At 44.6% G+C, this 27482-nt stretch overlaps 1 protein-coding gene across 1 annotated transcript in view; it reads right to left on the bottom strand.

Moving 5' to 3' along the window:
• Positions 1-688: 688 nt before the first annotated feature.
• Positions 689-27482, bottom strand: part of MTA3 (metastasis associated 1 family member 3) — a 180884-nt gene continuing 154090 nt past the window's right edge. Inside the window, exons 15-17 of the mRNA XM_049652233.1 lie at positions 23974-24060; positions 21091-21237; positions 689-4337 (exon numbers count right to left, since the gene is read on the bottom strand). Of these exons, the coding sequence (XP_049508190.1) occupies positions 4312-4337; positions 21091-21237; positions 23974-24060 (260 nt within the window). The 3' untranslated portion in view covers positions 689-4311. The remainder of the gene's footprint in view (positions 4338-21090; positions 21238-23973; positions 24061-27482) is intronic.

Raw genomic sequence — 27482 nt, forward strand, 5'->3', positions numbered from 1 at the left:
GGGCTGAAGGGGTCCTTGAGTGAACCTACAGTGGCTCCTAGCACAGCACCTGACACAGAGTCTACATTGCAGTCAAACAGGTTTGAAGCAATAAAATGTACAACAGAGAATCATTTCTACAAAGCAGGTTTCGGCACTCAGGAAACAGTGGAGAATGCAAGGCATTTGGATCAGGCTCCCTGTCCCTTTAACAAAACTCATACATTTCTCTTCTACTTACAGGCCTGAGAAGAAGGTGCTGGACTTCCATCTGTGTAACGTGCAGCTCCTGGGTCCATGTCACCTGCTCGGTAGCCTTCTTCTCACACGGGGGCCCAGCACACAGCCCCACAACCCAGCACTGGGCACAGCAGTGCAGGAGTGGTTGATGGGGAAGGTTTCTCCTCATACCTCCAGGCCCAGGGGACATAGGGGTCAACGGCCACCTCCTGGAGTGACCTAGCTTCATGTCCTCAGGATGTGGCTTATGAGACAGTAGAGGAAAATGCAGACCCTGGGGAAAGGCCTCTGAGAGTCTCAGTGTGGCTGGGGGGAAATCAGCCTAACCAGCCTGGCCCGTGAGCTACGCAGGGGGCCAGGGAACCCAAGACAAGGAGCACCTGATGCTGAGCGCTGGGGCGAGCGTGCACTGAGCCTTCCGGCTGAGCCACCATCCCAGCAAAGGACAGCATAAAACCAGGCATAATCTCCAGAAATTTATTGGAAACACGATACAAACTGATCAGTAGACGGCATCTACTTACAGACAGACAGTCCACACTGCAATATCACGCTCTGAATGAATTATCCTGGGGAAACACTCATGACCACTGATGCATGGTCCAGGCTAGTGTCCTCTGGCAGGGAAAATCAGAAATTGGGGACAGAGGGAATGGAGGGGAGGGATGGACAGAAAACTAGGACATGGCTTTCCTGAGGGGAATGGTGAGGTGGGATTGCTAAATGCATAAATTCCCCCAAAGGAAAATAGGGACAGCCGTTAAGAATAAAGGCTTTCCCCCCTCCCTTCCAAAAGAATTCTCCTCTCTAGGTGAGTGAAAGTCTATGAACCCCCCACAGGGGCAGCTCCTCTGTCTACCCTCACCGGGGTCTTAGGATAGTGTGGGAACATAAACACCAGGCTGGACATGACACAGGGCAGACGGAGGCCACACACATCCCAGCCTGCTTGCCCTCAGACCCTCTCCTCTACCTCCCCCGCTCTGTTCTGAGTGGTGGGCCTGACCACTGCAGCGAGCTTCTCCTGGGACCCCAGGTCATCTGGCTTCCAGTGGGGTTTAACTAACGAGAGGCACCTGAAGAAACTACAGAGCTCGAGGAAAGCAGAAGCCAGGCTATTTGTCCCCCACACCTGGGGAGTAGGGACCCTTCCGGCAGGGACCATGCCTCCCCATGGCCCCAGCTCCCACGAGATCGGCCTCTGTGGGCCCCAGTTCCTCCCAGTGGCTCTACTCCCCGTGCTCTGGTAACATAGCCTCTCCCCATGTCCCACCAGCTTCGGGTGGTGGCAGTTTCCTGCTGTCGTTCTTCACCTCTGGGCTGCCCCTCATTCTCCTGTTCGGCCTCTCCGCTCTTCTTGTTTCTGTGTTCAACAGTTCTCTGGATTAAAGCTCCTCTGTTTTAAATACTTGGAGTGGCTTCTGTTTCCCCGGTTGGACGCTGACTGATAGAAACGGGGCTGTGGGCAAGGTACAGCTGTGAGAGGCGGGCTGAAAACCAGTCTGTCCTCCTCTTTGACACCATCTCTAGGAGTGGGCAGGTGGTGATGGCAGAGTGGGAAGATGGCTTGTGAACTTCTGTGTCTTCAACCAAGGGAACACAGATCAGGCTCAGCACAGCGAGTGCCACTGGGCATGTCTGCTGTGGCCGTGCAGACAGACCCTGCATGTCCACCCCACAAGCTCACTGCACAATGGTGACACTCGGGCCCCAGGAACGGGGTGGCTGGGAAACCCTCTCAGCACCAACTGCTCAGAACGGCCAAGGCAAAGGTTAGAGGCTCCTGGGGGTCGTTCCTCCAGTCCGTGGAGTGTTCAGTCAGAATGCTGGGAACTTTCCAGAGATGAAATGGGAACGTAAGATCTTCGTCAACGGCCTCTTTGTAGGAGGATGGGGCTGAAGAACCTGGAGTTCTTACTACAAGGTGAAGAGCTTTCTTGGTACATGTGGCTCAATGCAAACTGCATGTGTCCCAGAGCTAAATGGGAGCTACAACTGGGGTGGGTGGGCTTCTCTGTTCTCCTTTCAGACCAGGCTTGGCCGCCAACTCCAAATCTCCTGGGCCTGGGTGAGGAGGGACTCTCCCAACAGGCAGAGAGAAGGAAGCTGGCAGCAGAGTCATGGGCAGCAGACTTTTCTCTAATCAACAGTCACATATCACATGGGTCAGGAGAGGTGTGCGTAAGGGCCAGGGAGCCATCGCACCTTCTGTGTCCGTGTGTGATAATAAATCCAGGGCGGGACACAAGACAGCCTTCCCATGTCTTTCTTTAGAGAGAACACACCATGTGGCATGGGAGGCAGAGTGCCAGTTGCCTCTTCTCCCAGGGCTTTTTGGAGGGGACTTCTCTGCAGGGAACCCTGAGGGCGATGCCTATCACCTCCGCCCTGCTCCCTGGACACCTCTGACACAGGCCTTCCATCGGGGCCCCAAGCCACAACCCAAAACAGCTCCAAGAGTTGGTAGTGGTGAGAACATCCCCAGGTCACCCTTGCAAATGCCAAAGGTGAGAAGCAGCTCCTTAGAAGAGAAGCCATGCTGGCTGCAGAACTGGAGGGAAAAGGCAGCTCGATCTCTCGGCATCGCCTTCAGCCGTCATCTACCGTGTTCTCTTTGCTGAGCTGAACCCAGCCTCTGAGGATCTAGATGTCTACAGTGTCGTCATTTTAGCGATACTGCACTCTGCTTGGGAGGTCAGGGAGGGGGGGTGGAGGTAGGGGGGAGTGTCAACTCAATTGTAGTCATTCTGTCCTGCAACCACCTGGCTGTCTGGCCATTCATCCAGCTGCAGACCCCAGGGACAGCTGGAAGGCCAGACTCCAGTTTTCCTTCACGGTGCCGTGAGCCTGTGCCCTGCAGCCTGTCCCTGAAATGGAGGACAGGGGAGTGGCCAGACTCATGTGCCTGGGTGGGGGGGGCACTAAGCTATTCCTGCCCCTGCAGCTGTGTGCACAGTGGCGCAGAATGGCCAGCCTGCCGTGCCAGCGAGGGCTGGTACCGAGGGCAGACAGGAAGAGCCCAAGCCAGGGAAAACCGGGTCACAGGCACGTCTCCCGGGGCCTAGGCACATGTGTTCACAGAATTGTCTGGGCCAGAAAGGTGGGGGGCTCGTGGTCATACATACACACTCACCTGCACACACAGATCTCTCACTTCACCCTCGTAGGCCAAACAGATTCCGTCTGCTTAAAACAAACCTGGGTGATTTGCGACTCGTGGAAGGACCAACCTGGCTGCAAGTCCTTGGCGGCTGGCTGGGCTGTAAGGGAACAGGGCAGTACACGAATGGCTTGTCACAGTGATATACACGCTCGACTCCGTTTAAACACCTGCTCTTGCTGGGGCTGAGACCAGGGAGAACCAGAGGACACCAGCCTCTCTCCGACAATAGAATACACGTGATATGAAGAGCTCACAGGCTTACCAAAAACGATTTTCTTATTTTTTTGTCAGAATCTCATAATTCTGTACCTAGGAAGGGTGGAGGAGGGGGAGCCGAATATAGAATGCAGGGGTGGGAGCAAAATTTCCCCGTTAAAAAATATAAAGATGAAGCCTATTGAGAGAAAGCCAAGTGACAGTAACGGCAAGGATGGGGGGATATCATGAACGGCATAAACACTGGCACATTTCTTAAGAAAAATCCATTCAGAAAGATGCCATGTCCCTCCTGTACACCATCGTGGTGCCTACGACAGGGCTGAGCGGACACATGCAGGGCAGCCGCAGATCTGAGCTCTCAGCAGCCCCGCTGCCCGAGGAACCGCTGGGTGGGCCTAGGAGCAGAGGGCTAGAGAAGGAGGAGGTGCAGGGGCTCCCTCGTCCCCTCAATTTTCAGGCAGGTCCCGCCGTGGGATAGTGAGGTCTCTGAGAGGAAAGCGAGGTGACACGGATTCACACATGGAGATGCAGCTTTGGGGACGTGCACTCCCACAGTTTCTTCCCCTGCCCCACCGAATTTCCAGGGGGCACATGTGTCTGTCTCCCACTGAGATGTACTGGAAATGGGGCTGCCTCCTTCCCAGGCACGACTGTGAACATCAGCAGGACAGTGTAGCAAGTCTTGGCTTATAGGATGAAACAGGGATAGCTCAGTCCGACACGCAGCATGTGAATTCTGGGGAAGGAGAGAGACAGGGTCAAAGTTAAAAGAGTTCTGATGGAGGAGGCCAGGCGCGAGCAAGGACAGAATCAGCCTTCCCACCAACAGTGTCACAGACTTCAAGGAAAGGGGGTCTGGCATTAATTCAAATAAAAGCTCACAGGGTAGTTTAAGGCTGGAGGGAAGTCTAATTGAGGCCAAGAAAATATGTGAATGACACTGAAGTATCTTAAAAGCTGGGTTTTGGATGGGTGGGTTTGGTGGTCACGGCCAAGGCATACAGCATACCAGGCAGGTGCTGATGGGCTTATCAAACCGACATCGAGGAACGTCTCTGAGCAGATACTGAGGAGTGGGGAGCACAATTAGCCTGGAGGAGACACAGTGTGATCTGAAGTCACCATAATTCATCACGGTGATGTGGGCACTCAGAGGCTAGGAACACATTTTCCTACAGGAGGGGAGTGAACCTCAAACACCCACGGTGTCATGGTGGCCCCTCCTTCCCACCCCCTCTGCTTCCCCCCAAAACCTTCAACTCTCCTTCCCAGGGTGGGTTACCTAGAGACTCTCAACAGAAACAAGTAAACGAAAAGCAGAAGTGGCCTGCAAACCACATCATCGTCATCTGGTATCACTCACAAGGTTGTGAAACCTTTTGCTTGGTTATTAGGAAAGTGGCTGGGAGGGCAGTGGGGGTTGTTTGCTGAGATGGGACCAGGTGCCCCAACCAAGGAAGTGCTCAGACATGCTCTCCCATCACATGCCACTCTGCAACCAGGAGAGGACAAGGGACGCTCACCTTCACAGCCTCCCGCCATCCTGAGGAAGGTCTGCAGGATGGAGCAGAGCTGCGCCTTCACTTCATGAGCCTTTCTAGAATAGGGGAGATATATGTACACAGCCTGGTAGTTGATAGGGCTTGGCAAATATGTGTTAAATAAAAACCCAGATAATTGAGTTTAGGACTCAGGCTAACATTCGCTTTATTGAACTTACTATGGGATATATAACTGCAGGATTTAACTTTCATCAGAACCTTGTGAGCATCAGAAAGGGTGGGAACTTGCTCGAGGTCATACAGCGAGTAAGTTGAGGATTTGAACCCAGATCTTCTTAATACAGGTCAAGATTTCCCTACTACACCAAGCTGCCCCATTTTCCATCCGTCCCAGTAAGAGCATACTGTCCTCTTCAGTGTCTAAGTGAAGGGTTATGTATGTGTCAGAGCCTCTGATATTTCTTAGAAATCTCTCTCTCTCTCTCTCTCTCTCTCTCTCTCTCTCTCTCTTTGCAGGGGGTGAGGGGGGGTGCTCTGTCATTCATTTTTTTGTCCAGCCCCTGTGGAATTAAGCCATCTGCAAGAAGAGCCAATTGTAATAGTTTCCCAAGTTTTTGACCTGCCTTGGTGAACTGTGCTTTCTTTTATTTTTGCCAAACTTACCTGCTTCAGTTCCAAAAGCAACCCTCTGGCATCTAGGTTCACACCGGCCTTCTTCACGCTGGCCGTGGTTTTGAGATATGTCACCTCTCTGCATTCCTGGCTGAAGAATCCCAGTGCTTACCATCTGCCCTTGCAAGGCTACCACTTCACTGCCCCGCGCTTAGAGCTTCCTCAGTCCCACTGCATTTCCTTGAAGCAAGGAACAAGAGCCATATGCGGGGCCCAGACACAGAGGCCCCAGCACAGCACAGAGCTCCAGGACAAAATGGACACTCCTTCTCAGGTCTCCTTCCTAGATGATATAGCCCAAATCATTTCCCCTTTTTGCTTATAAATACATTCTCAAAAGCATTAATCTGCATTTGCTACTTCTGTCTATACTAACCCTGATTCATAAGCACTTGTTTTTTTACAAACATTTCCCTCTCCGTTTAAACTATTCAGAAGTACTTCATGTCCACGGACTTGGAGATTCTACGCTCTAACCAATGCAATGAAAGCAACCTTCTTGAAGGTTTCCAGCTGCTGGATTCTGAGTTCATTTCCATCCCTTCTGTAACCCGGAGGAGAAGCCACCATCAGAATTTTGGAAGCTGGAAAGCAGATATACGAGTGATAACAGATTACGCACTCAAGAAAGCCAGACCTGAAGCTGGCAGTGTGGAAAGCCAAGAACCTGATTTGTCTAAAGGGCTCTCAAGTGGCTCAGGAATTAACACTAGAGACCTCTGGCAGTGAGGGAGAGATACTGAAGCAGGGAGATTAGTTGAAGGCTGTTGGAGAAGCAGCTGGACCCCGAGAAGCCCTCCTGACTCCATACCCCTATGCAACTGCCTGCCTCCCACAAGTCTGAGTGTGTATCCTCTGAAGAGGACCCGACAGAGGGTCTCAGTCCTAGGGGACACTAGGCAACAAGCACAGTTGAGGGCAGGGCTGGCTACTCCAAAACTGAGGAATCAAGTGAACATATGCCTACTGGTGGTGAGACCTCCAGCCTTCTTCCCATTTAGCTCCCAGAAAGCATGCAGCTAAACCTTCAACTTTGGGGGGAGAGACTGTTCTATGGTGTGGCATTTGTGTCCCCACAAAATTCCTATCTTGAAATCCTAATGCCCAATGTGATGGTATTGGGAGGTAACCTTCGGGAAGTGCTCAGAGGGCGTAATCTTCATGGGTGGGATTAAGGCTCTTATAAAAGAGACCCCACAGAGCTCCCTAGCCCCTTCTAACATGTGAGGACACAGAGAGGAGTCAGCAGTCTGATACCTAGAAAAGGGATTTCACCAGAACTCAACCATGTCAGCACCTTGATCTTGGACTTCCCAGCCTCTAGAACTGTGAGAACTAAATTTATGTTATTAAAGGTGATCCATCCACAGTATTTTGTTATAGCAGCCCAAATGGACTAAGATAGATGGGAAGAATCTTCTCTGGGAAATGTGACCAGCCTATGAGACCAGCCTATGAGACAGTGGCATTTGAGTCACCGAACAAACAGTCCACCCTGATCACCATACTGGGAAGTGTACTACAGTCTCCCCCCATAAGCAGAGCACAGAGCTTTCAATCTGATTCTATTCCCCTACTCTTAAACATTCGTAGACAACCACAGGTCACCAGGGAAAAACCTGCAACATAAACGTCAGAGGCCAAAACAAAGAACAAAGAGAAGAATTAAAATCGGAAGAAACAGACTATTCATGGAGAAGAAAACTTAAAAAACAGAAAATGCTATAAATATCCTCAGAAGACTAAAAAAAGATACAGTATCCATGAAACACAAACAGTATGCTATCAAAAAAATAAACAAGCAAACAAACATGAGAGAGCCAAGGGGAGCTGGCAGGGAACCTATAGAAAGACTGAAGAATTCTGCATTCTATAATGGTGGGCTAATTTGTATTAGATTAACCCTCCAGCCAATAATAGTAACAAACTTTGGATAAAATATTAACAAAAAAAAAACTCCTTGAAGATTCTGGAGAGCAACCAAAAATCAGGCAAAAACTGGAGGGCATATGATCCTTGAAAAAAAAAAGTGACATTAGGGGAGATCCACCCTTAACTGGCTTTTCCTTTGTGGGCACGTTTTCCAGTACAAAAGGGAAATGGCTCAAGCAGAAAACTGCAATCTAAGCGGGCTGAAGAATCAGGGAGAGTTCAGAGTTTGAGGCTGCCAATACAGCTGGAAATACAGGAGGAGGTCTGGAAAGGAAGAGGACAGAGAAAGGGAAGCTGCCATATCTACATACAAATCCCCCTCAAATCATTGGCCGATTCTGGAACTATGCAATTGTGAGGTGGGACCCTAAGAAGCCCAGATGGAAACATCAGCTGGAAGGCTAACAAAGGCTGAGCAGCAACCTCAGCAGCTGTCTAGTACTAGGAAGACAGAGTTTGGAGTTCAAGTTCTGACAAGTGGGAAGGGCTGTACAAACAGCTTGGTCTTTCCGTTGAAATCTCACGGAACTCAGAGCAAAACTGAAATAGACCAGACCTATTAAAGCTTTAAACCAAGCCTGCATAAAACCAGAAGAGACTCTTGGATACTGACAACAAACTGAGGGTTGATTGGGGGTGGGGGAGAGGGGAAAGTGGGTGATGGGCATTGAGGAGGGCATTTTTTGGGATGAGCACTGGGTGTTGTATGGAAACAAATTTGACAATTATATTTTAAAAATAATAATAATATAAACAAACAAACAAACAAACAAACCAGACTGCATAGAATCAAAGTGACCTGCCAATTTAATTGCTTGCTAGAACAAAATGCAACACTCTGCAGTGGAAAATAACAGAATCCGGAGTCTCTAAAACTTATCATCCACACTGACCAGTATTCGTTAAAAACTAATAGCCTGATCAACCCACCAAAACAAAATACAGTTAGTAGAAAATGACTAATGAATGATTCAGATGATAGAATTAGCAGATATGGATATAAAATATTCACTATAGGGGCACTTGGGTGGCTCAGTCAGTTAAGCATCTGACTCTGGATTTCAGCTCAGTTCATGATCTCACAGTTTAAGAGTTTGAGCCCCGCCTCAGGCTCTGAGCTGACAGGGAGGAGCCTGCTTGGGATCCTCTCTCCCTTTCTGCCCTTCCCCTGCTCTCTCTTTCTCTCAAAATAAATTTTTAAAACTTAAAAAAAAAAAAAAAACATAAAAAAATAGATGATTGTTGGGCACTTGGGTGGCTCATTTGGCTAAGTGTCCAGCTTCCACTCAGGTCATGATCTCATGGTTTGTGAGTTCGAGCCCCACATCAGGCTCTGTGCAGACAGCTCGGAGCCTGAAGCCTGCTTTGGATTCTGTGTCTCCCTCTCCCTCTGCCCACCCCTGCTCACACTCTTTCTCTCTCTCAAAAATAAATAGATATTAAAAAAAATTTTTAATAGATAATTATTTAAAACCATAAAAAAAGAAAATATTCTCTATAAGTTTGTTAAAGAATCTATAGGGACACCTGGGTGGCTTGGTTGGTTAAGTGTCTGTATCTTAGTTTTGGTTCAGGTCATAATCTCATGGTGGGTTTGAGCCTCTCACTGAGCTCTGTGCTGATAGCGCGGAGCCTGCTTGGGATTCTCTCTCTCCCTCTCTCTCTCTCTCATGTTTGTGTGTGCGCACTCTCTCTCTCAAAATAAATAAATAAATAAACTTTAGCCAAAAACAAAGAGAAAAATAATCTATAAAAAAAAAGATGAATGTACAGCGACATGCAGAATGAACCTCGACCGATTTCTTACACCATACACAAAAATAAACTCAAATGGATGAAAGACCTAAATGTGAGACAGGAAGCCATCAAAATCTTCAAGGAGAAAGCAGGCAAACACCTCTTTGACCTTGGCCACAGCAACTTCTTACTCAACACATCTCCGGAGGCAAGGGAAACAAAAGCAAAAATGAACTACTGGGACTTCATCAAAATAAAAAGCTTCTGCACAGCGAAGGAAACAATCAGCAAAACTAAAAGGCAACCAACAGAATGGGAGAAGATATTTGCAAACGACATATCAGATAAAGGGTTAGTATCCAAAATCTATAAAGAACTTATCAAACTCAACACCCAAAAAACAAACAAGTGAATGAGTGGGCAAAAGACATGAATAGACATTTCTGCAAAGAAGACATCCAGATGGCCAACCGACACATGAAAAAATGCTCAACATCACTCATCATCAGGGAAATACAAATCAAAACCACAATGAGAACCACCTTACACCTGTCACAATGGCTAACATTAACAACTCAGGCAACAACAGATGTTGGTGAGGATGCGGGAAAAGAGCATCTCTTTTGCATTGTTGGTGGGAATGCAAGCTGGTGCAGCCACTCTGGAAAACAGTATGGAGGTTCCTCAAAAAACTAAAAATAGAACTACCCTAGACCCAGCAATGGCACTACTAAGTATTTATCCAAGGGATACAGGTGTGCTGTTCCGAAGGGACACAGGCACCCCCATGTTTATAGCAGCACTATCAACAATAGCCAAAGTATGGAAAGAGCCCAAATGTCCATTGATGGATGAATGGATAAAGAAGACACACACACACACACACACACACACACACACACACACAATGGAGTATTACTCAGCAATCAAAAAGAATGAAATCTTGCCATTTGCAACTACATGGATGGAACTAGAGGGTATTATGCTAAGCGAAATTAGTCAGAGAAAGACAAATATCATATGACTTCACTCATATGAGGACTTTAAGACACAGAACAGATGAATATAAGGGAAGGGAAGCAAAAATAATATAAAAACAGGGAGGGGGACAAAACATAAGAGACTCTTAAATATGGAGAACAAACAGAGGGTTACTGGAGGGGTTATGGGAGGGGGGATGGGCTAAATGGATAAGGGACATTAAGAAATCTACTCCTGAAATCATTGTTGCACTATATGCTAACTAATGTGTATGTAAATTTAAAAAATTAAATTAAATAAATAAATAAACGTCAAAAAAAAGATGAACGTAATGGGTAACAAGATGGTGTATTTTAGGAGAAATATAAAAAAACTAAAAGGAAATTCTAAAACTGAAAAATACAAAATCTGAAATGAATAATTTGTTAGATGGGATAATAGCAGATCCAATACTGTAGAAGAGGGAGGTGTGCTTGGCTCAGTCAGTTGAGCATATGACTTGATCTCTGGGTCATGAGTTCCAGCTGCATGTTGGGTATAGAGTTTACTTTAAAAAAAAAATATTGCAGGGGCACCTGGGTGGCTCAGTTGGTTAAGCGTCTGCCTTCAGCTCAGGTCATGATCTTGCGGTTTGTGAGTTCGAGCCCGCGTCGGGCTCCGTGCTGACAGCTCAGAGCCTGGAGCCTGTGTCAGATTCTGTGTCTGCCCCTCCCCTGCTCCTGCTCTGAGTCTCTCTGTCTTTGAATAATAATTAAACGTTAAAAAAATTAAAAAAAAAATACTGCAGAAGAATCAATGAATTTGAAGATCTCTAAAAAAAAATTACCAAAACTGACAAACAATACGTACTGTATGACTCCATTTATATAAAATTCTAAAAAATATAGTCTGTGGTGACAAAAAGTGGATCAGTGGTCACCTGAGATGATGTGGGGAGATGGGGTGGGTGGGAGAGTAGATTATAAAGGGGTACAAAAAAAGTTGTTGAGGGTGATGGATAAGTTTATTAAGTATATAATGGATGGATAAGGGATTGTGGTATTTCCTGGGGTATACATATGTTAAACTTATCAAGTTGTACATTTATTGTTATTCATTTAAAAAAAATTTTTTTAAACGTTTATTTATTTTTGAGGCAGAGAGAGACAGAGCATGAATGGGGAGAGGGTCAGAGAGAGAGGGAGACACAGAATCGGAAGCAGGCTCCAGGCTCCGAGCTGTCAGCACAGAGCCCGACGCGGGGCTCGAACTCGTGAACCACAAGATCATGACCCGAGCCGAAGTCGGACACTCAACTGACTGAGCCACCCAGGCGCCCCGTTACTTATTTTTTTAAAGTTTGTTTATTTATCTTGAGAGAGAGAGTGTGTGCAAGCAGGGGAGGAGCAAAGAGAGAAGGGGAGAGAGAGACTCCCAGGTGGACTCCATGCTGACACTATGGTTGTCAGTGGGGCTCAGTCTCACAAACATGAGATCAGGATCTGAGCTGAAATCAAGAGTTGGATGCTTAATCGACTGAGTCACATAGGCACCCCTCAAGTTGTATATTTTAAATATGTGTAGTTGAGGGGCGCCTAGCTGGCTCAATTAACTGTCCCACTCTTGATTTCAGCTCAGGTCATGATCCCAGGATTGTGGGATACAACCCTGCACTGGGCTCTGTGTTAAGCGTGGAGCCTGTTTAAGATTTTTCTCTCTCGGGGCGCCTGGGTGGCTTGGTCGGTTAAGCGTCCGACTTTGGCTCAGGTCATGATCTCACGGTCCATGAGTTCGAGCCCCGCATCGGGCTCTGTGTTGACAGCTCAGAGCCTGGAGCCTGTTTCGGATTCTGTGTCTCCCTCTCTATCTGCTCCTCCCCTGTTCATGCTCTGTGTCTCTCTGTCTCAAAAATAAATAAACGTTAAAAAAAATTTAAAAAAAATTTTTTTTCTCTCTCTCTCTCTCCCTCTGCCCCTCTCCCTACTCATGCTCTCTCTTTAAGAAAAAAAATATATATATATATGTATATAACATATACATGTACATGTATATATATATGTATATATATATGTATATCTATAAGAATATATATAAGGATCATTTCACAGTGATAAAAAGGTACAAAAGACCTAAAAATTCTAATTATATATACCATCAATAATAGAATTTCAAAATACTAAGGCAAAAACTGACAGAATAAAGGGAGAAATAGACAAATCTGGTTGGAATGTAAATTTGAGAAAGTCTCCCAGAAAATAGAACAAAAAGACACAGAGAAATAAAACTGGAGAGACAAAAGAAAATCGGAAGACCAGTATAGGTCTAATGTCCAACATCTTGACCCTTTCTTCTGCTGACTTTACAGTTCCAGATACCTTAAATGTGGTCAGCCTTGTTTCCCCAGAACTCACTCTTGGCCTTGCTCCCCAGCTGCCCTGGAAAGGGGCTCCTTGTTGTCACTCAGTGAAGCTGCAGTTAGACTGTCATGGAAACAGTCTTCTCAGATTATCTTCTTCAGGCACCTCCGTTTAACAAAGTTGCCTTCAAGCTTGCTCCTCAGTTCTACATTAATTGCTTTTCATATTCATCTATATGTAAATAATTGTTGATAAAAATAAATATTTGGTTGAGGGAGAAAAATGCATAAATTATAACTCAGATGTTTTCTGAGCTTAAAGAGTACTCAGTCATCTGGAAGGGAAAACAGGAAACAGGAAAAGAAAATAATAAAGAGCAAGATTGGGAAGCTTAAAATGAACCCAGTGGGAGGTCTCCAAATCAACTGGACTGTGACAAATCCTTCCATTTCCATTGCCCTGGGCACCCCCCCCCCCCCCGGCAGATTCAGAACACTCCTCACCTCCATCCTGGGACCCAAAGAGAATGCTCAGGAGGATACCTAAATCAGTTGATTTCAGGAGTTGATCTTTACTTCCTCGGGGTATCAAGATCTAATACTGATGTCCTAATGCCTTTCTCAGACATCTGTGTCTGCTCTTTTGATGGATGGATCACACTTACTCTAAGGAAGAGTTGTTTCTCAGGGACCTAATCCCCTTCTTCTGCTGTCTCCCTCACTTTCCTTTCCCAAGCATCCACCTTTCCCCACAAAAAAACCAGGACTTAGCTCTCAAGTCAGGGGTTCCCTTTCTTTCTCAGAGATTCATCCTCTACATGTCACTGAGAATGGGAATACATTGGGACAGGTTGGTTAAAAAGGTTTCCTGTTGGGGCGCCTGGGTGGCTCAGTCGGTTAAGCGTCCGACTTCGGCCATTTGACCTGACTTTGGCTCAGGTCATGATCTCACGGTCCATGAGTTCAAGCCCCGCGTCAGGCTCTGTGCTGACAGCTCAGAGCCTGGAGCCTGCTTCCAATTCTGTGTCTCCCTCTCTCTCTGACCCTCCCCCATTCACGCTCTGTCTCTGTCTCAAAAATAAATAAACATTAAAAAAAAGAAATTAAAAAAAAAAAGGTTTCCTGTAATGACCCTTGCAGGCAAACAGAGATTGACTGAGGAGGCCAGAGCTGCCCCTGAGAGCTGAGAACCCTTGAGTAACTACCATGGACTTCTGCCACTCTTCTAAGATCTCCATATTGCTGAGAGGGTGTCAAGAATAGACCTCCGACAGGCTCACACACTAGTATTTCCCTCAGGAATAGGATAAAAGTATTCTCTGGAAGAAACTGATATTAGTAAACTCAGGAATGGTCCCAGGGGTGGCCGATTTGACATCCTTCCGGAATATTCCAAAACACCAAGTTGTTAATTACTCATGCCTAATGTACTTGGGTCTTTCTCTACAATGCCACCCTATGGCATCCACTCCCCTCAGATAATGCTTCTATGTCCCGAAACTCTCTAGATATATTAGGTACTCTGCTATAATTACTTGACATTCAATAAACCCTGGGGCCATAATGATCCATTGGAAAATACTGAAAAAAAAATTCAAAGTCACTTTTATCTATTAAACCAGGTTGTAACATTACATCCTGAGACAAGGAGATCAGAGGCAAATCCAGGGGCACTTGATGTTCTTCCATAAACACTATTTTGGAAGATAAAAAAAAAACATGAAGTCTCTTGAAATGATATAAAAATGTTGACAGAAGGCGGCCTGGGCCCAAGTGTGCCTAGGAATGCCATCAGCTGTTGCTGGAAGTCTATTTTTGTTGGGATTTGTGAAGACAGCAGAAGCATTCCCAGAGCGCTCTCACTGCTCTCACTGGTACAGTGGACCTCCCACCCCCCATTTCCCGGAGTTGGGATGCAAACAGCTGGAGCTGTTGAATCACTGAGTCAGAAACAAGTCGTCCAAAGGACAGTCTTCACACCCTAGATCATGATATTGTACTTAGAGGCATCCACATTGGATACCCTCTTCATAGGGGACTTAGAGAAATGATATTACTCAATGTGGAAAACAAATAAGGAAAAAAACCTGGATCTGCACTGTCTTCACAGACCCCAGGGGAAATAAGCCAGAAGAGAGCAGATTAAAAAGGAGTTTATTGTACCATTCATCAATTTCCTTGGCTCAGATGCCCTGACTCTGTCCCACTGATAACTCACCTCTCTCCTGAGCCTGTTGGCTTTGGTATACCCGACACACTGAATCCGGCTTCAGTAGTACCCCTGGGACAAAAGCTGTGTCATCTCAGAAAAAGATGACAAGAGCACACCTCCAATTGATGTCCCCTCGGTCATATCACTACAAAACAGAAGTTGTTCTCTAGGGTCCCCATTTGATAAAGACAGAGACATAGCAGCCAGACGCCTGTCCCTGTGCAGCAGAATAAGAGATCTGCTCCCTGGGGCGGGGAGGGCCAGGGCATCTTCTTAGGGGTCAGGAGAGAGGGCTCAGCCCCTCTCTCTCCTCTCTGGAGTGTTTTCTGACTCAGCCCTCATTCTGAAAAAGATTCCACTGTCTCAGGATGGTGATATTCCATCCCCTCTGCTGTAGGGTCTCTAACTGCAGGAGCCTACACGAGGCTAAATGAGCCCTCTTTATCAATCTGATTTCCTGTCTTTAATACTCCTTTAAATAGCTTAATCAAAGGCAATTTCTCTTTATAGATACTGGGCCCTTCTAATGTGCAAATATACTTTGGAACACACCCATTTACTTCCAAGCAAACCCATGAGTCATTTTTTGGAAATCCTATGTTTATGTCAGAAATAAATGTAAATAAATGTGTTGACACTTTATTTATATACAATCCACATATGACTACAAAAACTTTGGTTGATATCTTAACAATTTTCAAAATAGTTCTTCTAAAAAGGGTGGGGGGATAGAATCCGAGCACTTAATGAATACCTACCATGAGTCAGAGTCAATGCTGGGTGTACCCTATAATTTAATTTAAACACATTTCACCTTTAGGTGATTCTGTGAATTTTCTCTTGTTTCTTTTTTTCTCCCCTCTCTCTGACACTAATATAGTTCTTATGCCCTACATTTCAGAAAATGTAGGGGGTATGTTACAGGCAGAAAAGCCTCACAGAGGCAGGAGATGGAGGGATAGCTTTGATCAGACAATCATGGCTTATACCTCACAGTCTAAGTACAGAAAAACACCTACTATGTTCCTCTCTATATTCACAAACACACACCCATCTCCAACATGCAGAAAACATAAACATCTCCCAGGTACTTGTTGCACTGAGCACACAAATCCTGGTCCTTATACACCAAGTGGAAACAACCCCAGATTGGAGTTTAAATCTCATCTCTGCTACTTGTTAGCAGTGTGGCTTCAGTGAAATCCCTCAACCTCTTTGAGCCTGGGGTTTTTCATTATTAAAATGCATGTTATAACAACTATCTCATAAAGAGTTTGGAAGATCAGGGGCGCCTGGGTGGCTCAACTGGTTAAGCATCTGATTTCGGCTCAGGTCATGATCTAACGGTTCGTGAGTTTGAGCCCCGTGCCTGGCTCTGTGCTGACAGCTCAGAGCCTGGAGTCTGCTTCAGATTCTGTGTCTCCCTCTGTCTGCCCCTCCGCCGCTTGCACTCTGTCTCTCACATTGTCTCAAAAATAAATAAACGTTAAAAAATAATCTTAAAAAAAAAAAGAGTTTGGCAGATCAAGTGGTATAAGGTAGATGCAATATCTTTAATCATTATCACAACCCCATTAAGGCAAATGAAATTTGTACTTTACAGAGGAGAAAACAGGTTTCAAGAATCTGAGTGACTCACCCAAGGCCACACAGGAAGTAATCAGAGAAGTGAGCAGTTAATCCTAGATGGTTCCAAACACTTAGAGGTACGTTTTCCCCCGTGGCACAGAGAAATCCCATCTGCCCTGTTGCCCTCTCTTTTGGGCTCTCACACATGGAAAGGCTTTTTCCAGTAATTGCTCTTCTCTCCCCACTGATCTCAGGGCTTTCTCTACTCACAGCTACGTGGAATTAACCAAGTCAGCCAAATGTGGTAGGTACTTGGCTCGCTGGCAATAAAAAGGTCACCAAAGCACCTGCAAGTCAGCAAAGGAGATAGGATTTGGAAAGCATGTGATGGCAGGCGGCACATTACTGGCCCACCGCCTGACGGGAAAGACTGGAGTATAGCGGACAGTGGTAAGGAGCTGTGTAAGTCTATGTTTTGAAATTTCATTCTTCCTGCCATTACTGACCCCAAATAATGAGGCTTCTTACGTATGCAGATTCTGTTTTCACCCTTGGAGTTTAAGTTCCAGTGGGGGAGTCACAGAGGGCTGGGTGTGGCCCGGTGCCAAGGGTTAAGCTTAACAAGACACAGAGGTCTGATTTCCAACCATCGGTGCCTTTAAGAGGCCAGGGCCAGATGAAAGACAGTGACTTTCAGGAAGATGATAAGAAGCTGCCCATCATTTAAAAAATTTTTGTTTAACATTTATTCATTTTTGAGAGACAGAGAGAGACAGAGCACAAGCAGGGGTGAGGCAGAGAGAGAGGGAGACATAGAATCTGAAGCAGGCTCCAGGCTCTGAGCTGTCAGCACAGAGCCCAACAATCATGGCCTGAGCTGAATTTGGACGCTTAACTAAGCCACCCAGGCACACCCCCACCTTTTTTTTTTTTTTTTTTTTTTTTAATGTCAGGTAAAATCCTTCCTACCAGCAGGAATCCAGAGCCTCTTTATCCATCATCATGAACTTCCAGCTGAAGGTGGAGGGTGAATAAAGGGAGGCAAGCCCCTGAGAAGGGGACAGGAAGCCCTAACGCTGAGATATCTGGATATTTCAGTACAGTCAGGTTTTGTTTCCAGTTAAATTAGTTCTGTCCATCAACATCCTGTTTGGTGTGCTCATCTGTCTGGCATGCTGGTAATTAAGTAGCAATGCTAACAGATTTTATTATTGGATCACAGGGCGAGGCTTTTCCATGAGTTTGTATCCATCAATTCCAGTAAGTGATGGTATTGACTATCTCATGAAAACTCACTATTGACCTAATTTTTTTTCCCCCTAGTACTTTGAGTTCACTTTGGAAGCTCAGGTTAGTCTGGATCCTATGTCCCAAGGAAATAAGAAATAGACCCTTTATCCCAAGGAAAAGCTTCACTGGGAGTACAAAAATGGGGACATTTTCGGGGCGCCTGGGTGGCTCAGTCGGTTAAGTGTCCGACTTCAGCTCAGGTCACGATCTCGCGGTCCGCGAGTTCGAGCCCCGCATCGGGCTCTGGGCTGATGGCTCAGAGCCTGGAGCTTGCTTCCGATTCTGTGTCTCCCTCTCTCTCTGCCCCTCCCCCGTTCATGCTGTGTCTCTCTGTCTCAAAAAAAAATAAACGTTAAAAAAAAAAATTAAAAAAAAATAAAAAAATAAATGGGGGCATTTTCTACAATGTGTGTTTCCCTTACACTTGTCTCTCAGCTCCACACCCATCCATTTAAATTCAGCTTAGCGACGCTGGGCCTGGGACTCTGCAAATACTTCTCCTTCGCCATCTGGCTCCCTGATACACCAGTAGGGGGTGCTAGAGGGAGGCTGTAAGGCTGGCAGCCACAGAAGGCGCTTGCCGGGTCCTGCTCCCGCCTCACCCCCACCCCCCCCCCGCCCCGCCCCGCCCCATAGCAGGTGCAGTTTGCTCCGTTCCCAGCTTTGCTTCACGCTGCCGGAACCAGCCTCATCACACTTGAGAGATGCCAGCACCCGCAGAGCAGCGCCTTTCCTCGGGGCCTCAGTTCTAGCTCCTCGGGCCTCCTCGAGCCTCTAGCATGTGATAACCGCAACTGCTTGCTTTTGCTCTCCCAGCCCTAGGGATGGCGGCTGCTTCCTGTGCCCCTCACCATGTTCCGTCACCTATTCTGTCCTCCAAGACCTGCAATATTGACTTCTTACGTTGAGTTAGCGAGAACGACTTCTGCGTTTTCTACTTTGCTGACAAATATTTGAGAGCCACAACTTCTTTTATAGCCGTGGTTAAGAGCAAACTCTGAAATCAGCCACACCTGAATAGGAATCCCAATCCATTTATGCAGTGCCTGGTAACTTTGGACAATTTAAAAAAAAAAAAATTTTTTTTAATGTTTATTTATTTTTGAGACAGAGAGAGACAGAACATGAACGGGAGAGGGTCAGAGAGAGAGGGAGACACAGAATCTGAAGCAGGCTCCAGGCTCTGAGCTGTCAGCACAGAGCCCGACGCGGGGCTCGAACTCATGGACCGTGAGATCATGACCTGAGCCGAAGTCGGACGCCCAACCGACTGAGCCACCCAGGCGCCCCTGGAAAATTTAATTTACCTCTCTCTAGGTCTCATTTTTCTCAGTCACTTTCCTTTATTTAATCAACATTGATTAAACACCTACTAAGTTCCAGGCACTGTGCTAGGCAGTAGAAATACAATGTTATGCAAAACAGTTAAATGCCCTGACCCCGTAGAACCTTCTGTCACGTGAATCAAATGAGATAACACAGGTAAGGCACATGTCATCCAGCCTTCCTCTCCATACCATGCCGGGAGAGCAAAGACAAAAGGGTATGGAAGGATAAAGGTGTCTCAACAGCTAGGTCTTTCCAGAAAATGAGATGAGTGTCTTTCCCTAAACAAGGTTGAAGTTCTCCGAAAACATAACACCAGGGATTCATTGTACGTCCTGTCCATTCCTCCTGCTCGGAGCGGAGAAGCAATGACCTTGCAGCAGCAATCTTCCGAAGGAAATGGGGCAAACAGGCGTAGAGAGGGAACACTATGAGGTGGCATTTTTTAGAAATTCTAAAGATATAGGTAGCTGTGATACAAGGAAAGAGCAACGTGAATTGCAATGCGGGGCTAGGACTGGGGCCCAGTGTGAGTGTGACCATTGGGCCCAAGTGGAAAAAGAGAGTAGAGAGCTGTTATTCCAACTGTAGTCACTACAAGAGTCTTCTCACCAGAAAGTGTAGATGTACATGCATGTGTATGTATCAAATGAACTGGAACTTAATTTCTGCTTTCAATACACCTAGAGAGGCCAGAGAGGTCGTGAGGTGGAAAAGAAAGATCCCTGATTCCATGTAAGCCTGAATCCAAAAGCCCCAGGCTGTGGGCAAGCAAAAGCTGGAAAGAAATCCAATCTCCACATTTGGACACAACCCGTCCTTAGTCTTCTGCTATCCAGATACCAGGCGTATTGTGGCAAAAATGGCCAATGTCCTTGTTAGCGAAGAAGTATCCTGCAAGACTACTGTGTAGCTAAGTTCTTGAAAGTCATATCTATAACATATTGATATCCTATAAATGCAAACTAAACTCTTCACCCTCAATTTTTTATCCATTTTGACATCACTGTGACCACGGAAAGTCATACTGAAGGAAAACAACCACGGGAAACGATTACTAGAAGGTCTATTCCACATCCCTGCTCTAGGGCCTCATTATAAATAATTTACTGTCATTGAAGGAATTTAGAAGCCCTGAAGACATGAAAAGCCTGGAGAGAGTTTTACTCGTAAATAAATACCAACATTTCAACAATCAAGACAGCTTCAAATTCCAGGACTGTTGAAATGAACAGTATATACTGCCTGCATGATTTATTATGCTTGTGCTGATGGTCCAAATGGGGAGGATAATTCAATTCCACCTGAAGAGTCATTATAGGGCCAAGCCCCAAGAGAAGTACTTTGGATAAGAGGTGATATTTCTCAGCTTTTCCATTTCGAACAAATTATTATTTCTGTATTTGAGACATCACCCAGGCAATCTCCTTCATGACTTGTAGCACTCTTGAGCAATTAAAAAAAATTTTATAAGGTGAAAGAAGTAGGGGACAAATGCCAAATGCAAAATGATCCGCAGAATGCTGAAGAACCCTCCCCCCAGAGAGCACGGCTGCCTCAGACATAAGGTGAAATCGTCCCTTCTGCTCAAGGAAAACATAAATGAGCAGTGAGTATGCATCCCAGCAAGAACATTATCGCCTAGCAGAGGCAACCTGATAAATACAGACTTCCTCTCCAAACGAGTCTCCTCACAGGGAATGTGAGGAAAGGGCCCCTTCTGAGGTGAATATCACTTGGCAAAATGTCCTCACTGTGGCACGCGGCAGCCTTCCCTCTTCTCCCCTTACCACACATTCAGTTCAATTAGAGGGTAGAAGAACCTGTTTGCTACACGTCTTGCATTTGTCACGGGACATGCTGAGAGCCGACAAGGGCAGAGAGGCCCTGGCCTATCAGACCAGCGCTCCCCAGGATTCCTGGGCTTACATACCATCCAGGCCATTGTGATGACTGTAGTTCCTTTTCCCCAAAATGCTCAGAGATGTGTGATTTGGGGTGGTTAGCATCCGCTTGGTAGTGGGGGTTTGCAGGCTTGGTGTAGATCGAATGACATTAGGTTTCTTCGAAGGATGGATCTCTGGCAGGGGGAGAAAAGGTTTCTCAACTCAGAGCATGGTATATTAAAAATCTCTGTGTGCACTTACATTGCCTAATAGGCACACATCTTACTTCTTAATGAGCTGAGAGTCAGTTCCTTATGAGCCAGTCTGTTTTCCCAAGGACCTCCATAATGATTCAGCTTCAAGTGCTGTTACCATGGCTTTCCTTATCAAAAGTGAGCTGCCTCTTCCTCTGCTAGCTGGAGCTCTGAGCTTCATGTTGGGAGTACAAGCAACAACGACAACAACAAAAACCACCAACAAAAAGCCACTGCCACTTCAGAAGGTCACTGAAACACAGATTTACTAAGGGAATAAGGCAGCCAACTCTTCAAGGTTTTAGAAATGTAAACATTATCTGGAGAAGTAGCCTGACAGAGAAAACTAACTCTGCTCCATCAAAACAAAAACATAGCATGCAGCATGTCTGGGGTGTGAGAGATTTCTGAAAAACAAGATTCCTCATCTGGCTCTGCAACTAGGGTTTAGGACCAGGGTTAATCACGTCCAGTCCAGAACATGTGGATACAGCTGAAACCTGACACCAAACTCCAAATTCTACAGTCAAGACGTAGTGGAAGAAAAGCTTTGATGGAGGATATATCACACAACGATAACGTGCATGTGGCATACTGTGTTTACATCAAGTATGTTGTTGTCGGCCACATAGCCCAGAATTACTTGCGTATTTCGGATAAAGCAGGCGGACAGAAATTGCAGCCTATAGGAACTGGATTTGAGGATCTCAGTCTGTTACTGATATGGACCACCTCTTGTCCAAAGCTAAACCTGCTTACTGATCCTGAGTCACCAGGTGTGCACAAGCCACCCTGTCTTCCCAGGGGAGGGCCAGGATATCAGCCTCATTTCCTGAAACTCAGGAAAAACGGTTAGGATTGTTACAAGTACTTTATCTTGGTCTGGTCAAAACTCTACACTCGCCCAAATTCAGGAACAGATCAAGGGCTAACCAAAATGGAGTGCTGATTTTTTTTCACCGTAGCATTGAAGGCTTGCCAACCTTTTCATTACAACCTCCACACTACACTCCTTCCAGACCAGACAACTTGCCTTTGGACTCACTGAACCCTTTATTTATGAAGTTCCCTTGGCCTCAGAAAGGAAAAAAAAATATTTTTTTCCTATTGTTCTACCTATTTAAATACTACTTTATCATTCGAGGCTGAGATCAAATACTGCTTTCTCCACGTAGGCTGCCGGAACTCTCATCATCAGAAGTCACTCCTCCTTCTTCTAACTGTCCAATGAGTGTTGCCTGTAATTCCTTTATAGGAGCTAATCATTTGCTTAATTGTCCTTACCTGTGTGCTTTCCCTACTAAACTAAGATTTTGGAGGGCAGAGTCTTACTCATCTTGGTGTTCCCCCAAATCAATTAGCATAGTGTCTTGTACGTAGTAAAAACTCAGAAATACGTTAGGTAGGGATGTGTTTCAGCTGGTAAGAAGAGGACAGCTTTGGGCTTATGTAGTAGGCACAAAGACCAGTTTGCCCATAGGAGGAACACACAATTACCCGTGGAAAAACTAATATGCAATGTTAGCTGCATATTAGAAATATGCAAATATTAGAAATAATTCTATTTCTTATGATCAGAGACTTTTCCTTGCATGGTGGGAGAAGGGGCTTCTAGGCTTACGTCCTGCAAGGGAATACAGACAGCAACCTTCAAGGACTTGATCACCATGACTAGGTCCTGCCTATGATAACCAGGTGATATTTTCGGGGGCTATCAAAGCAACTCTTTAGGCTCTGAGAAATAAAACAAGAAATAAGGCGACCAAGTAAAATCAAAGAGGGAGCTGTGAGCTTCTGACTTTTGGATGTGCTGATGAGGACGAGATAATATACAAAGTTCAAGGCTACACTTTGAATTTTAAAGGCGTGTCTAGAGTCTGAACACTTCATAACCGTGTATCTTTCTGACAGAGCAATAAGGTTCAATGCAACTCTGAGTACCTCTTTCACTTTTACTGAGAAAGTAAAAAAAGCAAGAATATTAGAAGCACAAAAACATGCCATTATAGCTCCTACGTATACCAGGAACCATTTTAGGAACCATTATTTTGTAAATTACCTTAACACTCGCAAAAAACAAAAAGAGGGTGACTGCCTACTGATTTTTACAAATACTATTCTTAATTGTGCTATTTCAACATGTATATGGAACCATCATCTTTGGCAACTTCCAAGTTAAATAAGATGATAAAAACCAGAAAGCAATACAAATGTTTCCCTTTCAAAGTAACTTTAATTGGTACATTAAAACCATAAATATTTTTTAAAGGTGGGTTAAAACCACTTTTATCTCATTAAAAAAAATAAGCCAAGTGGAAGGATTTAAATCAAAACATTAAGAATATTCATCCTCTAAAAATTTAGTGATTCTTATTTTCCTCTTTTTGCTTTATCTGTATTTATATCCATAAATATACATTACATTTTTATTTAATGGTTTTTTGGGGGAAACAGTAAACATATCCATAACTGTGTGCATATGCTGTGTGTATATGTTTTGGTAATACAAAGAAAAGTTTCTAAGACAAAATAAATTGACTATATATAGGAAAGTATCCAATTTCAGCTACTTGAAAGGCTTGGATTTAGTTTAAGTGCGTCAATTTAGAGTAGCCAAATACTTAGAAGGTACCGAAATTGTTGTTTGAAATTTTCCCTCTGTTAGAAAATACCCACCTAAGTACCCAATGATACATGCCAAAGGTTTCCTAGTGCTTTTGCTTTTCAGTGGGCTTCCAGATAGTTCGGCATGTCTGTCTGCATCTGAGGAGAGAAGGAAACACGGAGACAACCAATGAGGCTGATTTCGCTACCTATACTACACACACTGCAGAAAAAAAAAAAAAGGTTCAAGTGGACGACGATGCAAAATATCCACCAGATTCCTGCATAGTTTCCTTTGGGTTTGAGAAAACTGTTTCTAGTTCTGGTTCCCAATTACTGAATGAAGGATTTACCTGGAGAACACTCACTTTAAAGCCTCACAGGAGTATAGCTAACACACATCTTACACATGTGCTTTGTTTCTGTGTGGGCCTATCGGCAAAATAGTAAAAATACGCTTCCTTTCTAGCCATGGCATTGCTTCGATACAGTAGAAAAACTTCTGGGCAGTATGATGTGAAATCAGTCCTCATGTAAGATGAATCTGGCATAGAAAACAAAAACGACAGCTGACAGAGGCAACACACTTGGCCATCCTTGACCTATGGGAGTGAGGCTCTGCTGAGAAGTCTTCATCTCTCTTGATTAAACTCAAGTCCATTAGATAAGAGCCTCACGCGGGTAAAAGTGGGTCACTGGCTTTATTGCTGGTTTTCTTATCCTTCAAATCCTACTGTGATGTCACTAGTGCTGAGATTCAAAAGGTTCCCTGTATGTAGACAGAGTATGTCATCCATTAGTCAGAACATTACGATACTGAGAATGGATATTAGCATTCATAAAAGTTCACATCACGTTCCTCATACCCTACCAGAAGACACTTCTGACGGAGAAAAATAAAGCATACAACACAAACACTCTCTGTGTTGTAATTAGCTGTCATTAGGGTGGCAGAGTAGATGTGGAACATGACTGCTCTCACACCAAAGAGTTAAGTTACGAAAATACAATTTGAAGGGACCAAAAAAAAAAAAAAAAAAAAAGTATTGAAATGTTTTTTAAATTTGCAGGTATTGTCATAAAGCTTAACAAGGTAATTTTAGCAGATATTATTTTGCTACGTTTATGCTTTTTCCCCACCTTCAAATACTTGACAAAAATGTTCTGTAGGTTTTCTGTGGCTGAGACCACATTTTTAGGCATACCTACAGGAAACTGCTTTTGACATCCGTAGGAATATTCTGCACTATTAGTGTTAAAATGTGCAATTCAATCTGGAGTCTCAAATCATTTAAAATTAAAAATTAACTTTTTCATAAGCTCTAGCCCTCTCACCTAGGAAACTACAATTTTTTTTTAATGTTTTTTATTTATTTTTGATAGAGAGAGCATGAGCAGGGGAAGGACAGAGAGAGAAGGGGACAGAGGATCTGAAGTGGGCTCCATCCCGACAGCAGAGAGTCCAATGCAGGGCTTGAACTCAAGAACTGTGAGATCATGACCTGGGCCAAAGCTGGACACTTAACTGACTGAGCTACACAGGTGCCCCACCAAGGAAACTATTTTAACTATTAAACAGAAAGAGGTGGGAAAATAGTATTAAAAAAAAAACCCATTTATAATAAAGAAAGCACATATTGCAGACAGCCTCAAGTAATAGGAATCTGAATATGTATCCCAAGCACTGGCTAATTATTATACAACCATGGATAACTATAAATGATCCAATTTCTTTTCTGGCTCAGTGGATTCCCTTTGGAAGGAAAATTATTAAGATATGAACATTTTCACCTGTTGTTGAACAGTAGTGAAAATATAAGAAGAAATTCTAAGCATATTTTGGAAGAGTAATCTAAATAAACATTAAAAAGCAGCATGGGGGTTGCCTGGGTGGCTCAGTCGGTTAAGCACTGGACTCTTGATTTTGGCTCAGGTCATGGTCTCATGGTTCATAGGATCAAGCTTTATTTCAGGCTTTGTGCTGAGTGTGGAGCCTGGTTAAGAATCTCTCCTCCTCTCTCTCTCTGCCCCTCCCCCCTCCCCCAAATAAATAAACATTAAAAAAAAAAGGTAGCACAAACCCTGCAGGGACCAAATACCTGCCAAATCACTAGTATTTAATACTAAGTAATTCCTTCGTAATATTGCTAATTCACACAAATTTCAAGTTAGACTTGGGATGAGGACAAGAGAAAATTTTATTTTTTTTATTAAGGAAAGAAAGCTTGAATGAATCAGCCTGGTACTTCCTCTGTGTTTTGGACAAAGGCAATCGTTGTATTACCAGTAATATGACTAACTTCACACTTTGTTCCCATGGATAAGGCCCAAAGGAAAACTGCCAATGTGGCTGCAGCTTCTGGACTCCCAAAGGACTATCACCTTGACAAGAATCAACAGAATGGACAGCCTATCAAAGGGGTCACCAGCACAATACTAAAGATATTTCATTTGAAATTAAACTAATCTGCTTTTAATTTCTCATTAAATCAGTAGGATTAATGATGTGATGTGCCAAGTGACAATTTACAGAGCACCTGAGTGGGGGATCAAAGCTCTTTAGAAGGATCACTAATCGCCAGTATGTTTTAAAAGAAAGTAGTTGGTGGCAAGAATTCTCAGTCTCAACGATGAGGAAATCAGGATCAAAAGTGCTAAAACTAGCTAGTTACTGTTTGACGTCACAACTGCACGCATTCAGTGATACACTCTGAATATGCATGGGAAAAATACCTTCTGCCCCAAGGGAATGATCATAAACATAGGATTATCGGGTCCACACGTGAGTTGGTTAAACAGAATCTTGGTCTGCACTCAAGAGCAGGCCGGTGGTGCCACTTGTCAGTTGGTCCTGGCTCTCAAATTATTCACCTAACTCTACTGAAACACAGAGCATTCATTAGGATGCGTTAAAAGTGCATAGATAAAACAAGCTGCCTGAGAAATGCCCAAAGAACCCAGAAGGAATAAAAATTTGCCCAGAAAGAGGGAGAACATGGGCTCCTCACTCAAATCACTTGGTTGCACACAGGCACATTTCTTTGGCTTCCTAGAGTTGCATCTCCTTGAGGTAAACCTAGAAAAAACACTATTGCTTTTATTGCAACTCATGGTCATTTTTCTAAAATGTTTTGGAAATGTGTGTGTGTGTGTGTGTGTGTGTGTGTGTGTGATAGTTGGGGGAGGGAATAAAATAGAAAAACTACAAAAAGTACACACTGAATTAAACTTCACAAAAACATCTCACATGGGCTTCCAAGACTGCTGTCAAAATAAAACCACTCAGAATTTTCTTAAAGGAATTGCAAAAGCATTTCTATTTTTATGTATTTATAAGAAAGCTTCCTGCCCAGCATGGAGCCCAACATGGGGCTTGAACTCATGACCCAGAGATCAAGACCTGAGCTGAGATCAAGAGTCTGACACCCAACCAACTGAGCAACCTAGGCGACCCTGCAAAGGCATTTCTTTCCTTTTCTCTTCCTTCCTTCCTCCCTTCCTCCCTTCCTTCCTTCCTTCTTTTTCTTTCTTTCTTTCTTTCTTTCTTTCTTTCTTTCTTTCTTTCTTTCTTTCTTTCTTTC

This window comes from Panthera uncia (genome assembly GCF_023721935.1).
Source record: "Panthera uncia isolate 11264 chromosome A3 unlocalized genomic scaffold, Puncia_PCG_1.0 HiC_scaffold_12, whole genome shotgun sequence".
In the NCBI taxonomy this organism is placed as follows: domain Eukaryota; kingdom Metazoa; phylum Chordata; class Mammalia; order Carnivora; family Felidae; genus Panthera; species Panthera uncia.